This window comes from Embiotoca jacksoni, unplaced genomic scaffold (assembly GCF_022577435.1).
Source record: "Embiotoca jacksoni isolate LCO1_2020_lvr unplaced genomic scaffold, fEmbJac1.0.p SCAF_15, whole genome shotgun sequence".
NCBI classification, from domain to species: domain Eukaryota; kingdom Metazoa; phylum Chordata; class Actinopteri; family Embiotocidae; genus Embiotoca; species Embiotoca jacksoni.
Window position 1 is genome coordinate 2,734,539 of NW_027185285.1, and position 15,583 is coordinate 2,750,121.

At 38.7% G+C, this 15,583-nt stretch overlaps 4 protein-coding genes across 4 annotated transcripts; all 4 read right to left on the reverse strand.

Moving 5' to 3' along the window:
- Positions 1-518: 518 nt before the first annotated feature.
- On the reverse strand, positions 519-2,223 carry LOC138197842 (hemoglobin subunit alpha-1-like). Its single transcript, XM_069148806.1, has 3 exons — positions 2,099-2,223; positions 1,721-1,928; positions 519-742 (listed from the first exon to the last, which is right to left on the reverse strand). The coding sequence occupies exons 1-3, from the start codon at positions 2,221-2,223 to the stop codon at positions 614-616; spliced, it is 462 nt and encodes a 153-aa protein (XP_069004907.1). The 3' UTR covers positions 519-613.
- A 3,655-nt stretch (positions 2,224-5,878) lies between these two features.
- LOC138197645 (hemoglobin embryonic subunit alpha-like) lies at positions 5,879-6,675 on the reverse strand. The gene is made up of 3 exons (XM_069148498.1): positions 6,578-6,675; positions 6,286-6,493; positions 5,879-6,063 (listed from the first exon to the last, which is right to left on the reverse strand). The coding sequence occupies exons 1-3, from the start codon at positions 6,673-6,675 to the stop codon at positions 5,935-5,937; spliced, it is 435 nt and encodes a 144-aa protein (XP_069004599.1). The 3' UTR covers positions 5,879-5,934.
- A 1,408-nt stretch (positions 6,676-8,083) lies between these two features.
- On the reverse strand, positions 8,084-8,889 carry LOC138197646 (hemoglobin embryonic subunit alpha-like). Its single transcript, XM_069148499.1, has 3 exons — positions 8,783-8,889; positions 8,491-8,698; positions 8,084-8,268 (listed from the first exon to the last, which is right to left on the reverse strand). Exons 1-3 carry the CDS (start codon positions 8,878-8,880, stop codon positions 8,140-8,142), a joined length of 435 nt encoding a protein of 144 aa, XP_069004600.1. The 5' UTR covers positions 8,881-8,889; the 3' UTR covers positions 8,084-8,139.
- Positions 8,890-11,734: 2,845 nt separating this feature from the next.
- LOC138197843 (hemoglobin embryonic subunit alpha-like) lies at positions 11,735-12,501 on the reverse strand. Its single transcript, XM_069148807.1, has 3 exons — positions 12,404-12,501; positions 12,112-12,319; positions 11,735-11,877 (listed from the first exon to the last, which is right to left on the reverse strand). Exons 1-3 carry the CDS (start codon positions 12,499-12,501, stop codon positions 11,749-11,751), a joined length of 435 nt encoding a protein of 144 aa, XP_069004908.1. The 3' UTR covers positions 11,735-11,748.
- Between the last annotated feature and the right edge of the window lie 3,082 nt (positions 12,502-15,583).

The window sequence follows — 15,583 nt, forward strand, 5'->3', positions numbered from 1 at the left end:
TATCCGCAGTTATCTAAATATCCAATTTATAAACTTGGTAAATTAATATTAGATTACAAAGAAATTAATGTTACATTGAGGAGCAAAGACACATGAAATACTTAGATTTTAAGATGTGAATAGGTCTGGCAAAAATGACAAATATTTGCTTTTTCTCAGTTTTCGCTGTTACATTGTGAAATATGCTTTTTATATTAGTTTATATTACCATGTTTTTTTTAATCTCATGTTATTACAATATAAAAAAAAATCACGACCCCCCAAAAAAAGCCACGACATGAAATGATGTTTCCAAGGTTACATCTAAAATGTTGTGAGAAGATCAAGTCAAATTAAAGTATAGCCGACAAACAAAGGCATAACCTTATGCACAGGAGGCCTTGTTAAATTTTAATCCATCAATACTACTGCTACTATACTCTATATGACACTGTGTTAGATGTTGAGCCAGATGTGCTGTTGACCTGACTTGACACCCTGTTAAAACACGAGAAATTCACTGCACCACACAAATAATCTTTCCTTGCATTTCATCTTTTATTGAAATTCAGACTGACAGAAAGTATCCAAACATGCTGCCATTCGCCGTCTGTTCCTGCTCCATGTTTGCAGTTTATCTGTACTTCTCAGACAGGGCACGAGCCAGGGCGGACAGGAACTTATCCACGCTCACATGGACCTCAGGGCTGAATTCATTGGGGTACATGATGGCCATGACAACGAGGATGCAGTGGGCAAGAATCTGTGAAAAGAGGATAATGACATTTAAACTTAACTTATTCTTATAACATTCTTATATTTATTTGTTTGTGTTTCAGAAAAATAGGTGGAGGTACATCATATCCTAGACCTTTAAGCCACCATGTAGTTCTTTTAAATGAATGCATGAAATAAAATTTCAACACATCTCCTCTTCCTTCTCGCACACAGGTGACCGACCAGCACTTCAATTTTGATTTAGATAGATTTTGATTTGACAAAATTTTTTTACAAATACGTATAAGATATAAGAAATAAGATAACTAAAAAAAAATTATTATTTTAGAAAAAAAAAAAAAAAAGGAGCAATTAATAAATACACAGACACACAGAGACTATATGCACACAAAAAAACCCAAATAAAATAAAATATAAATAAATAAATACAGTTTGGTATGAATGGAAAAAAAAAGTGTCCGGTGCTGTAGAATGAAATGAGATGAGCAGTGCAACGATATTATAGGGTGAAGAAGACTATTGTAAACTCCAGTCTCAATTTATCCTTGTACAGTATGTTGGAAGTTAATGGGCACCTTTTTCTGCTTGTTTTTTCGGTTAATGTGTGCGTGCCAGGTCTGCCAAGATGAGCAGCTAAAAAGGCAACAAATTTATACTAAACTTACTTTCATGAAATACTGCTTGTGACATGGTTGGCATATATAAAGTGAGAAAGAAAGAAAGATTTTTCGTGTAGCTGCCTGTAAATACTTGCCACAAGGACATGAAGCCACATGGTGACACATTTGAATTTGGGTTGTTCCTTAAATGACAGTGGCTGGTGGTCAAGTTTCAGTTTTAACACTGTATGAGGATGTTCACATCCACAATGGCTGAAATAAGGACTGGTGGCTCTTTAATGCAAAGTTTTAGGGTTTTTAGACAATTCAAGAAGGCAGCCAGAGAGCTACAGTATGGATTTATGAAAGCTGAAATACTGCCATGTGTTAATAATCATCAGTACCTTGAAGTTAGCAGGGTCCACTCGCAGGGTGAAGGCATGCAGCTCACTGAGGTTCAGAAGACCGGCAGTCAGGTCATCGATTTTGCTCACAGCATCACCAACTCCACCCATCACGGTCTTTCCGTGCTTCTTCACTGGGCTAGAGCCGGGGCTCAGGTCCTTCCAGTGGGAGAAGTAAGTCTTGGTCTGGGGGTACACCGCCAGCATCCTGTGTAAAAAAATAAATAAATAAATAAATAAAAAAAAAATAAAAAAAAAAAATAAAAAAAAAAAAATATATATATATATATATATATATATAAGTGAAGAAAAAACATGTAAATGGATAATAAAAAAATAACCAGCAGGTTGTATCAGTCGGTTTGATGTCATATTTACCTGGACAGTGCATCACTGCCAATGTCCTCGGCCCTGGGAGACACTTTGGTCCAGAAGGCCCTGACTACGTCCTTATCCCTGGAAGTAAGACTCATGTTGAATGTTGAATTGTATGCTGTGATCATCACAAACCGTGTGGGTTTTTATACATGACACAGGGCATGGGCACACCCGCGCCACCTCCGAGATAGGCTAAGTGCATTTGGAAAATTTCCAAACAATGCTGCAGCTCCCATGAGATAAACAAAAACAAATTGCGATGGTGGTTCTGAGGACAAGCTTATAGCGCACAAGGAAACTATTACTACTACTACTACTACTACGACTACTAAGTTTATAAAATCGGCTTATGAAAATCTAAGTTAATCAATAGGCATATTTTTTTTAAACCCAGTGGACAGTTAGTTAAAAGTTAAACTGGTATTGAAACAAATAGGAGGACCGGTTATAATTTCAAATTCATTGACCAATGAGCAACATAGGCTCATGTGTGCCACCTAAATACCTGTTTCAAAATCTGTGCCAAACTGTAAAGACTCTTCTGGAGAGTTAACAGGATCCTACAGTGGTACACTTCAGTAAATAACTTTTAATTTGGACCAAATCAAACCTTTCGTAGCTCACAACATTAGATTGATGAATTGAAATAGGATTTTGGACATTTTGGAACAGTTTTCCCTGTAGAAAAAACAACTTTTTATTTTTCCTGCAGTTAAAGCTTTCAACTGTTTTATTGTTAACAGAACATGAACAAAAGTAAAGAAAAACACAACATATGTGGTAAACACAGTTAAATCTATACAATATAACCTGCCTAAATGAATCTAAAAATACTGATTTAAAATGTTCTGCAATTAATTATCATCAGTTGATACCATTAGGCTGACTATAGGCAGTATATGGTCATTTGAGGTGACATTTCTTGCCAACACATGGTGCGTTTTTTTAAAGATTTATCGTCATTGGGTGGATCCGCTCAAAGAGGACCAAGATAATGTTTTAGAAAGTTTGCAGCAGCTTTGCAGACTCATCAGTGTAGCTGAAGGTGTAGATTTTAGTGTCTATTTCATTTAATTGTACTGTGTTTTTTTCAGTCATGTGGATGGGAGTCCAGTGAAGTAGCATAATTTTCTTGAAGCTTTCTTGGACAGCAGAGATCGAATGAGGTCTGATAATTCATCGATATTTTGCTCTAATGTCTAAAATTATCCTTTAGTATTGCCACTGTTTAGGTCTGATGCAAGTGCTAAAACCTGCTTTAGGTCCTGTTTAGGGACTGATGTTGACACCATCAGACCATCAGGCCAACAGCAGATTCGGCTCAGTTAACTGGGCGGGATTCTGAGGGGCAAGGGGCTTGAAACAATAGGCTAACGTTCACATCTGGAGACACACTGAGAGTCAGAATACACCCAAGTTGCCTGGTAAGATACTGAGCGTCACTGCAGAGGTATAATGGACCTCTCATCTTTGCCAGGTAAAATAAAAAATTTGTTAGACCATATAACAACGACTGTTCATTTTCGGGGGTACAGTAGTTTGTAAATTGAACCCAGTAGGTCTCTATATTATTTAACCTCGCACTTCTCTCAGTCACATCTGTCCTGATGTTGACCTTTGATTTGACAGCGACAATTTCTAGATTTTTTTTTTTTAAGTACCTTGAAGAAAACACTTATTTAGGATTGCAACTCTGTTCTGCATGACACAGTGTACAATTATGTTGCCCTTTGATTATTTTTAGACTTCCTCAAAGCTTATACTTGAACATACGTGACTATAGTAGCAATATTTCCAAGAATTCAATCAGGCAAACATCCAAAAGTCCTAATTTTATGGCATAAAATCCAATGTATCCAAATCTATTCAGTAAGGGTTTCTAAGTGTGTTTGCATTGATAAAGTCAGATTTTTCTATATGACGTTAGTGCTCTGGCAGTAAACCAGCCAACCCGCAAAGCAGGGATTTTCCTTCTGGCATAGTCTGTAAAAATTAAAAACATTTATTTAGGACCTAAAAAAAAAAAAAAATGCTTTTTTCATAGGTGCTGTGATGTAAATGTTAATTCAGTCGGAGTTTGTTATGTTTTCTGATTTTTATAACGTTTGGAAATGCCAAATAACACAAAAACATATTCATAATTCTGGCAAGTTAAGGCCCATGAAAAAAAAATGCTCATTGTATAAGTCAAACTTTTATCTTTACGTGTGAGTATACCACCTTGTAGAAAACCTGATGTGAGCAGATTATTTTGTCTTCAGCAGTTTTTAGGCTCCTCTGTTACTTAGACATATGCTACAATGTTGCAGCGCCCTCCACTGGACACACAAATAGCCACTACACTACTATAGGCTACCTAAGTAGCGTATATTTAAATATTCACAGTGTAATGATGTGTTATATGTTTATAATGAATGTGATGCGGAAAAAAATAGGTCATAAACAAACATATAAATGGGACACAGCATCGGTGGTGAAAGCATGACACCATACAGAACCAGCCGGGGTCCTGAGCAGCTGAGCCTACAGCCTGCAGCCTGCAGCTGGCAGCATCCACATGGAAGCTGTACCAATAATGACCACTAGAGGGCAGCTTCATGCCAATGACTGAACATTCAAATATTAATAATAGGTTTTGTTGTTTTTGGGGTACCTTTTTATGTTTCTGAGAACATTTGCTCCCTCGATATTGTGTTTTTCTCAAACATTTTTTGCAGTTTAACTGTTAGTTGTTTTCAGCAATGTAACTATGACCTACATATTATGTTTACAGCACAATAAAACTTTATTTTTGACTATGTTTTTTGTCTCCTCCCTTTTACAGCAATATCAAAGATATATAACACACCCATACTACATCGTTTATGATTAATAACATTCCTCGAAAAACTAATTGACAATGAAGAGTTTGCGACAGGGAACTATACAACAAGATAACAACCGCACAGTGTAGAGATGTACTTGTAGTACTTTGAAAAACTGATGAAACTAAAGGGTTGACCATAATGAAGTGCTCGAAAATATCTTTCATAAATACACAGAACAAAGTAATGTTTACAACACAGAGAACTGCACTTGAAATTTGCATGTAGGCTAGGAGATTTAATTAAGACTTCGACAAAAGAAGGACTTTCTTTGATGGAGGAGTGAAGCTGATAAGAAATCCTTGAAGTCCACACACTTTAAGAAAAAAAAAATAAAAAATGTCACCATTTCTACTGTTTCACAAGCCCAGACAGCCCAAACACACAACCAGGATTGTCCAGTGTTCTCATATAATGGCAAAGTGACCATCACAGGTATCATATCATTGTGTTGTTTTTACCATTAAAGATGAAACAGAGGTGGTTTAAAAAAAATATACAGGACATAAAGTAGCCTATGTAGAAGTAAAAGGGATTCTCTTCCATATATTCTCTGGTGGTCACACCTTCAGTAGAAGCATCCAGTCTGGCAGCGGAGCTAATGCTAGCTTTCCAGCTGGCAGATTGATGGAAGTTGTCTAAAACTGTATTTAGTTTCTTTTATAAAAAATAAACTCGACTAACCAGACTTGTACACCAAATCTCTCAACACAGCGGTTGTGTTGAAAGTAAAATGTCACATTATTGTGTTGGGAATTGACACAACTTGTGTTGATATTAACACACTAGTTCTAAGAGTGCATCCCTGCACGTTTAAAACTCCACTAATTCAATAACATTACTGTTGTCAAACAGAAAACAGACAAAATTCATTTAACAAAAAGCCCAACAACGATTATGTACTTTTTGAAATGTATGCATTTATTTATTATGTGCAGACTTTATCCAGCTGCAGTCTCTGTCAACTTCTGTTTATCGGTATTTCTCAGACAGGGCCAGAGCCACAGCAGCCAGGAACTTGTCCATAGACACATGGACCTCAGGGGTGAAATCGGTGGGGAACGTGATGGCCATGACAACGAGGATGCAGTGGGAGAGAATCTGGGAAAACAAGATAATTACACAGATGTTATGAATGGAGATTTCAGCTCCCCATCCCGAGCTACATGTAGGACCTGAAGCTTGAATGATCTTTGGTTAATTTGAGTAGCAAAGTGTGGTTATTGTAATGACAAATAGACACAGTCGTTGTGAGTCTGGAAATTTCTTGTGGAACACAGCTTGAGAGACACTTCACATCTATGACAGGCTTTGGTTCTGCACCTTGAAGTTACCGGGGTCCACTCGGAGAGTGAAGGCATGCAGCTGACTGAGGTTCAGAAGATTGGCCTTCAGGTCATCAATTTTGCTCACAGCAAAAGCAACTCCACTCATCACAGTTGCCCCGTGCTTCTTCACTGGGGCAGAGTCGGGGCTCAAGTCCTTCCAGTGGCCGAAATAAGTCTTGGTCTGGGGGTACACCGCCAGCATCCTGTGCAAGAAATGTGAAGGGATGATTGGGTAAATATAAATCAATCATTTAAAGTTATATCAGTCAGTTTGGGCTCATATTTACCTGCACAGAGCATCAGTGCCGATGTCTTCAGCCTTGCCAGCCATTTTGGCCCAGAAGGCCTTGACAGTGTCCTTGTCCTTAGAAGTGAGACTAGTCATCTTGTCTACTGAGTGTTGGTCAATGATGGTCAGCAGAGACTGTGGGGCCTTTTATACATGCAACAGAAGAAACACGCCTCCAAGATAAGCTGGACAAGGCGTTTTCGAGATTGTATCCTCCAACAGATAAAAACTCTTTTGGATGACCTCTGAGGACTCTTAGTTTTAAACAACAACCTCATAGTGATACAGAAGTCTTCCTCAAACTGTTCACAGTTATACTTCAAAAATCGAATTTAGTTTCACCAACAACCACTGACCTCTGAAAGGTTTGGCGTAATCTAAAAGTGTTCCATTATCAAGGACAAGAGAGTCCATTTATTTCATTTCTGAGACCAACACTGTGTGTTTTAGGCACAGAATAGTTACATGGATTTAGAAACAGGTGTGACATATTGCTCATGAGTTATAGGGGTTTTTGTGTGAGATAAACACTACACAGGGAGTTAAATGGAAATGCCAGTCCGTTGTTCTCAGACAACAGCAAAGCAATAGTCACATGTATCCCGGCGAATCATTTTTTTGTTTTTAATATTGAAGCTAAAACAGAGGGGACTAAAAAAAATGATGTAGAACATAGGCTACAGTACGCTGACAGTAAAAGGCGTTCTTTTTCTGTTTACTCTCTGGTGAATGGTGGTCACACATTCAGTAGCATCAGGTCTAGCTTCAGACCTAGTGCTAGCTTTCCAGCTGGCTGATGTATTCAAGTTGTCTAAAGCTGTTTTTTGTTTCTTTTGTGAACAAAATGAGATTAACCAGACTGACTGGGGTACTTCCATTCTATAGCAGGCTAACTATACTACAACTTTATATTTAATACATCATAGAGGTAATGTTAGCTTTTATATGTGCAGCTTCTTTCTCCAAATGGGCTAATGCACTGCCGCTTTGAACAGGCACAATAATCCACAGCTCACCATGGTGTCTTGGTGGTGAACTGCAGCCATACTCAGTTCATTGAGACTTTAATCTCGTTAACATCACAGTGAAAAATATGAGATTAAAATAAGCAGAGCCATAACGGCACTGGTTGTTGTTAATGTAGAAAAAATTATAGCAATGTGAAATCCTTAGGACTAGAATTAACAAATTGTTTAACACATTATAGTATCTATATAAAGACCCCATCTATTTTATTCTATTTTACACAAACACTGTGTTTGAAAATCCCACACTTATCTTGAGTTAAATCTCCCAACACAGTGGTTGTGTTGAAAGTAAAATGTCACATTATTGTGTTGGGAATTGACACAACTTGTGTTGATATTAACACACTAGTTCTAAGAGTGCATCCCTGCACGTTTAAAACTCCACTAATTCAATAACATTACTGTTGTCAAACAGAAAACAGACAAAATTCATTTAACAAAAAGCCCAACAACGATTATGTACTTTTTGAAATGTATGCATTTATTTATTATGTGCAGACTTTATCCAGCTGCAGTCTCTGTCAACTTCTGTTTATCGGTATTTCTCAGACAGGGCCAGAGCCACAGCAGCCAGGAACTTGTCCATAGACACATGGACCTCAGGGGTGAAATCGGTGGGGAACATGATGGCCATGACAACGAGGATGCAGTGGGAGAGAATCTGGGAAAACAAGATAATTACACAGATGTTATGAATGGAGATTTCAGCTCCCCATCCCGAGCTACATGTAGGACCTGAAGCTTGAATGATCTTTGGTTAATTTGAGTAGCAAAGTGTGTTTATTGTAATGACAAATAGACACAGTCGTTGTGAGTCTGGAAATTTCTTGTGGAACACAGTTTGACAGACACTTCACATCTATGACAGGCTTTGGTTCTGCACCTTGAAGTTACCGGGGTCCACTCGGAGAGTGAAGGCATGCAGCTCACTGAGGTTCAGAAGATTGGCCTTCAGGTCATCAATTTTGCTCACAGCAAAAGCAACTCCACTCATCACAGTTGCCCCGTGCTTCTTCACTGAGGCAGAGTCGGGGCTCAAGTCCTTCCAGTGGCCGAAATAAGTCTTGGTCTGGGGGTACACCGCCAGCATCCTGTGTAAGAAATGTGAAGGGATGATTGGGTAAATATAAATCAATCATTTAAAGTTATATCAGTCAGTTTGGGTTCATATTTACCTGCACACAGCATCAGGGCCGATGTCTTCAGACTTGCCAACCACTTTGCCCCAGAAGGCCTTGACGGTGTCCTTGTCCTTAGAAGTGAGACTAGTCATCTTGTCTACTGAGTGTTGGTCAGTGATGGTCAGCAGAGACTGTGGGGCCTTTTATACATGCAACAGAACAAACACGCCTCCAAGATAAACTGGACAGGGCGTTTTCGAGATTGTATCCTCCAACAGATAAAAACTTTCTTGGATGACCTCTGAGGCCCCTACTTTTAAACAAAAACTTCATAGTGAGACAGCAGTCTTCCTCAAATTGTCCGCATTTGTACTTCAAGAATCAAATTTAGCTTCACCAGCAACCACTGACCGCGGAACGGTATGGAGTAATCTAAAGGTGCTCCATCATCATCTACAGAAGAAACTAGTTCAGGTATTTCGTTTCCGAAATCAACAGTGTGTTTCAGTCTCTGTTATATATGAAGTCATGAGCCCTGTGGCTCTTTCCAGGTAGGACATCCTTACAGTTTTGCATTACCATCATTTCAGGATTAGGGTAAACTACATGTGTGTATGTTATTTTTCTTCAAACTTGTATCTCCTAATTTATCACTTTAAAATATCTGACATGTTTCCTCAGGTGTCTTGTTGATGCATAAGCATTCTACACCTTGGCAATCCTGGAAACATCTATGATGCTGAGCTATCACATCAAATCAGCTGATGGAAAAATTGTCCACCACAGTCTGGACTGGGCTGTAAAGAACATGGACGATATCATCGCCAGTTATACAGAGCTGGGTGTGCCAAAAAACTATCTGTGTATAGACTCTGAAAATTTCACCAGATCAGGCCTGGATGTGACTCATTGTGTTCACCACATTCAGTGATTATAACACCCTGTACCTCCCATGCCTTTGATGTTTTCTGATGTTTTTTTGTGTTTCAGCTCTGGGCCGACTGCCCGGCCATTGTGGTTGCTGGTCAAAAAAACGTTGCTGGTGATGTAAAGATAGCTGTAGAGAAGTTCCTGGCCTTGGTGGCATCCTGCCTGCGAATGCAGTACCATAAGAGAGCTGCAGCAGAGGAGCATCGCTGTCGATCATTGGGCTCTTTTATTTCTTCAAAAGTAGGTAAAATAATAATCACATTAATGTTTGTCTGAGATTACATACAAAGAATATATTATGGCATGATGATGAAATGGTATGAATGATACAAAACAAACAAGAATTGACTTTAAAAACAACTCTGACAGGGCCGATTGCCGAAACATTTTCAGAATCATTCCTCCACATGCATAATGTGAGGACAACCTAATGTTAACTCCATATAGTCGGTTCTTTCAGAATCCAGTCAAAACATCTGCAGGCAACTTTTGTGGAGCTGAAACAGGATCATTGGTTTAGAGGCTCTTTGTTTACATCTTTAAGTCAAAAAAATAATAAGTGTGGCTTACATGAAACTTAATGTGACTGAGCTGAACTGATATGTGGGCCTTTAGAGAGAAGATAAAATTTGTTAGCAGTGAATGTTAAAAAAGATATTCAAAAGCAAAATGTTAAGAAATACACCACCGTTGCATACCGCTTAAATTTTATTTATAAATACATCATGTCTTGATTATATTTCCTGTTTTACAGAGGAAAGACAGGAAGTCATTTAATAGAACCACAGCGCTTTGCAACAGAACAAACGCACCTCAAAGATAAGCTGCACAAGAAAAACACGAGATTTTTTTTTTATCTCTTGGGGGCCTCTGAGACCTCTTCTTTTACACAACTTAACCTTTAAATGATGATGATGACGATGATGTGGCTTTTTATATAGCAATCATAGTAAAATTAAACAACACTACTAGGCTAATACCACTAGTGATAATAATGTGATGATAACACTGTAGATCAGGGGTCTTCAACGTTTTTCAGGGCAAGGACCCCGAAACTGATAGAGAGATGAAGCAGGGACCCCCTACTATATATATTGTATAAAATTGTGTTTTATATTAAACTGGAGGAGTGCAGGAGGCTTAGAGGGACAGGTCCAGGCTAGTCTCGCACTGTGAGTGAACTGGTACCCAGCTTGAGAGCTCCTGTGTGTCACTGAATGTGTGCATTTCTGACTGAAAGATAACATCTTCTGCCTCCATTTATCCGTTCGCTACAATATGTTGGATTCATGTTAATGTGTATTTAAAGACATTTAAATTTGCAGGGAAAAATTGCGGGGGGAAAATATATACAAAAATTATGAAAAATTGTCTAATCACACCAAAAATGTCACGACCCCCTGCAGTACCTCCGTGGACCCCCTAGGGGTCGCGGACCCCCTGTTGAAGACCTCTGCTGTAGATAACAAAGACTCAGTGGCACATGCTCCAGCTCCTTTTCCAGGACATAGCTGCACATTGCTCATACATTACAGAGATTTTTGTGTATGATGAACACTACACAGTTATTTTTTTCCAGTATAAAACAAACAATATATATTTTTGTATATTATTGATTTGAAGATTGGTACAAAGAAACTACGTGAAAATGAGAATATCTAAACATGTGACAGCTGATCCTAATATCTCTGTAAATTTAACAATATGTGAAGGAGGGCAGCAACTAAGGATTGTTTAATTATCAATTTCCAATTGATAATAACTGAAAAATGCATATCACTATCTCAAAAGATTTTCAACCGACCATCTGGTATGGATAAAACCATGAATGTTTTATACATACGAGATGAAACCAAACAGTCTTTGCCCCAAAATGATAATGTAAATGATTGCAGACTGCTTTTTTTGTCAGTTAACTAACTAAAATTGTAAAACTGGACTTGCTTATTTTCAAGTATGTATGGTGTTTTGCAGATTTGAAAAACGTGTGACTTCACAAAAGAGCAAGAAAATTATTATTTTGCATTCAAGCTTTTATTAATCGTACGCAGAGTAAACTCATGCATGTTCTTCCATTGTTCTCCTGCTGTTTATCGGTATTTCTCAGACAGGGCCAGAGCCACGGCAGACATGAACTTGTCCATAGACACGTGGACCTCAGGGGTGAAGTCGTTGGGGAATGACATGGCCAAGACAACGAGGAGGCAGTGGGCGAGAATCTGTGAAAACAAGATAATTACACAGATGTTATGAATGGAGATTTCAGCTCCCCACACACTGCTTGGCTCTTCACCCCTTATATCAGTATTCCTATGCCACATCTAAAGCTTGCACTGTGGTGATCCTGAACAGCACAGTATGGTAATTGTAATGACAAATGGAAATTTTGGAAAATTCTCATGGATCACAGTTTGACAGACACTTCACATCTATGACAGGCTTTGGTTCTGCACCTTGAAGTTAGCGGGGTCCACTCGGAGAGTGAAGGCATGCAGCTCACTGAGGTTCAGAAGACCGGCCTTCAGGTCATCAATTTTGCTCACAGCAAAAGCAACTCCACCCATCACAGTTGCCCCGTGCTTCTTCACTGGGGCAGAGCCGGGGCTCATGTCCTTCCAGTGGGCGAAATAGGTCTTGGTCTGGGGGTACACCGCCAGCATCCTGTGCAAGAAATGTGAAGGGATGATTGGGTAAATATAAATCAATCATTTAAAGTTATATCAGTCAGTTTGGGCTCATATTTACCTGCACAGAGCATCAGGGCCGATGTCTTCAGCCTTGCCAGCCGCTTTGGCCCAGAAGGCCTTGACGGTGTCCTTGTCCTTAGAAGTGAGACTAGTCATCTTGTCTTTGTTTGACTGTTGAATGTTGTGATCAGTTGAGACCGCGGGGTTTTTATGCCTGAAACTGGGCCCGGGCACACCCAGCACCGCCCCCAAGATAGGCGGTCCAAGAGATGGGTTTGTGTGAGATAAACAAAAGTATTTCCATCGTGGTTTTGAAAACCGCTTTGAAATATAAGCATTCAATCTCAGTTCCATTGTATTGCAGATTATTATGTTTGTTTTTTAATGCATTTATGCTTTTATGCATTTTAAATAATGAAATAAAGCACTATTTGTTCAATAAACAAGTTGATTAAAGGAAAATGAACCCTATCAGCAATTACTCCAGAGCAAAATGTTCAATCACCTTCCTAAAATGAAAGAAATAATAGAGTTGATCTTAGCATGTAGCTGCAGGTATCATTCAGGTCAGGTATGAAAGACTTTCCATCCTTTCATTATCTATACCCGCTTTATCCTGAACAGGGTGACGGGTTCGCTGGAGTCTATCCTTTTGGGAGAAGGCAGTGTACAACCTGGATATATGTAACAGCATATACAACTATTTAATCATCTTTCTTTTGATTTGTGAAAACAGGGACAATCTAAACATGTCACAGCTGAACTTAATGTCTGTGTAAGTTTAACATTATGTTAAGCTTGGCAGCAACTAAGAATTAATCACAGGGCCAACACATATAGAGACAGACAGAAACAAAGAACATTCACGATCTCAGTCACACCTAAGGACAATTTGTAGAATCAATAAACCTGACGTATGTGTCTTTTGGACGGCCGGAGGAAGCCGGAGTATCCGGAGAGAATCCATGCAGGCACAGAGAGAACATGCAAACTACACACAGAAAGGCCCCTGGCCAAGGTTTGAACACAGAACCTTCTTGTTTTGAGTGCTAACCACTGCCACACTGCGCCACCCATGAAAGACTCTCGTCTATTCAAAACATTTCAAACACACAGACACCAGACAGGCCTCAATGAAACAGATTCAAAATCTAGGCTCTGCCACCAAGTAATATTAATGGATTTGTTTATCAGTTGGAAACTCTCCAATATGATGAGTGAAGTCATTTTTTGTCTTTCCTGCCAAGACATGTTGTGTTTCAAAGGCTTATCTAATCCACTTCAACGTAGCTGTAAGGGTGGATCTGCACAGAAGCAGGAATAGATAAGCTGTTTCTCGCGTGTGGATCAGCTGTTATCTGGGGTTGAGTTGTGAAGCTAACATATCATATAACTGGGAATATTTCATTCACGGAGAACTACTGTCTGACATAAAAAAAAAAAAGTCAAGGGTCAATTAAAACTCAGTCAGCAAAGTAATTGTTTTGGGCTGTTTATGACAGATTGAGGAGCCACATAAAGATGTTATTGTCAAACTCCTGCTTGTAATCCTAATCATACGAGTTCTGTTCACTTGCTACTTTAGCCAGAGAATAAAGTTAAGGTAAGAAAAAACAGGAAGGGAAATAGAAGAATTACAATGGTCAAACCAGTGAGAAGGGGTCTGTCTGGGGTGAAAAAGTGAGTAAAACTCCGAAGAGAATAAAAAAAAAAATAGCTGGCTCATTTTTGACTGGCTGGCAGGCATCTTCTAAAACATCATATTGTCTCACACACAGTGCATGACAACACTGTTCTGTTGGAGGTTTCTTCCCGTTAAGAGGGAGTTTTTCCTTCCCTCTGTTGGAGGTTTTTCTCCCTTAAAGAGGAGGTTTTTTTTTTCCCCTCCTAGCTTATGTGGGAATTGTTGAATTGTTGGGTTTTTCTGTATAATATTGTAACGTCTTGCTGTAAGGATGTTAATGTGTTAAGTGCCATGAAATAACCTATGTTGTGATTTGGCGCTCTATAAATAAAGTTGAATTGAATTGAATTGTTCTGGTACAGACTCAAGGCATTGAAACAGCGGCGTCTTATCTTGGTGGCTCCTCCCAAAGACGAGCAGCTGTCTGAGAGAACCAGCTGCTGCTGTGATGTGTTTGTTTTAGAGATTGTGACCAGCGCAGACTTGCTACAAATGATCACATTGTTGCTGGAAAAAATAGCTCAAATAAATATGAAGTCATTGCACTGGAGGGTAACCATGCCCCTCTTAAAACCTAGTCATTTTAGTTTTGTCTTGGCAGGAAGCAGCATTTCAGACAGTGACGTTACTCCCCAGAACCACTGGAATAAGATGTTATAGCAGCTGTGTCACTGGAATATACTTCTCACAAATAAGTACACACCTCCTGAAGTTTTAGTGCTGCTGTAGGCTTTTATTTTTACCCAAAGGCAAATATAAAAGTATACTTTTAGGTCAGGCTATTTTACATGATGAATTCCTTTTCTCTTGAGCAGATGAATGAAGAGGAGGTGGCTACTTAAGGCCCACACCGTACATGCACTGGCATGTATCAGTGTTTGTTTATAGACTCTGTAGTAATATAGTATTAGAGCAGCTATATCTCCTTTGCCCTTTCTTGAAGGTTTTATCCCCTGAATGGCTGACAGAGTTAACTGTACCAGGTGAGTATCATCATAGATCGTCCCCTGCATCAGGTCCTCCAGCTAAATTCATCCTCAGAGAAAGACCTTCATGTTTTAGATTTAACATCTATTTCAACCAGCCATGTCGAGTGTTTTATTCTTATTATATTATCGAAGTGTATGTCAAAGTCAACCATTAATATGCTATCACATTATTAATTTTATGTTTTCTGCATATAGCATTTATTGTGGGAGTAGTATAGGAATATTTCCAAGAAACCATCATGTAAATGGTGAGATTTCAACATTGAATATTACAGACCAAAGATTTCTAATAGGCAAACAAAAGAATATTAAGTTCGATTTTTTTTTTTTTTTGTGGCAATATTATGGGATAGAATTCTCTCATTTTTATAATTTTGCATAGTTTGAAATCAATGACACTGACTTAAAATGTAAGTATTAAATAAAATGCATCACTAAATTATTAAACGTGCTTGTGTTTTTTTAACATAAAAAAAATTGATTGTAGATTGAAGGAAAACTTACTCAACTGTTATTGGTTGGATGCCCTCTAGTGGACCTTCTCTAACATACACTGCTGTAAAAG

Bases quoted from the DNA above. Each gene is read 5' to 3' on its own strand.
- LOC138197842 (XM_069148806.1), bottom strand. From the start codon at position 2,223: ATGATCACAGCATACAATTCAACATTCAACATGAGTCTTACTTCCAGG. The intron at 1,929-2,098 runs GTAAATATGACA...TTTTTTACACAG, and splicing joins GGCAGTGATGCACTGTCCAG to GATGCTGGCGGTGTACCCCC. The intron at 743-1,720 runs GTACTGATGATT...CTCTTTTCACAG, and splicing joins TGGACCCTGCTAACTTCAAG to ATTCTTGCCCACTGCATCCT.
- LOC138197645 (XM_069148498.1), bottom strand. From the start codon at position 6,675: ATGACTAGTCTCACTTCTAAGGACAAGGACACTGTCAAGGCCTTCTGG. The intron at 6,494-6,577 runs GTAAATATGAGC...TTTCTTGCACAG, and splicing joins GGCACTGATGCTCTGTGCAG to GATGCTGGCGGTGTACCCCC. The intron at 6,064-6,285 runs GTGCAGAACCAA...TTGTTTTCCCAG, and splicing joins TGGACCCCGGTAACTTCAAG to ATTCTCTCCCACTGCATCCT.
- LOC138197646 (XM_069148499.1), bottom strand. From the start codon at position 8,880: ATGACTAGTCTCACTTCTAAGGACAAGGACACCGTCAAGGCCTTCTGG. The intron at 8,699-8,782 runs GTAAATATGAAC...TTTCTTACACAG, and splicing joins GGCCCTGATGCTGTGTGCAG to GATGCTGGCGGTGTACCCCC. The intron at 8,269-8,490 runs GTGCAGAACCAA...TTGTTTTCCCAG, and splicing joins TGGACCCCGGTAACTTCAAG to ATTCTCTCCCACTGCATCCT.
- LOC138197843 (XM_069148807.1), bottom strand. From the start codon at position 12,501: ATGACTAGTCTCACTTCTAAGGACAAGGACACCGTCAAGGCCTTCTGG. The intron at 12,320-12,403 runs GTAAATATGAGC...TTTCTTGCACAG, and splicing joins GGCCCTGATGCTCTGTGCAG to GATGCTGGCGGTGTACCCCC. The intron at 11,878-12,111 runs GTGCAGAACCAA...TTGTTTTCACAG, and splicing joins TGGACCCCGCTAACTTCAAG to ATTCTCGCCCACTGCCTCCT.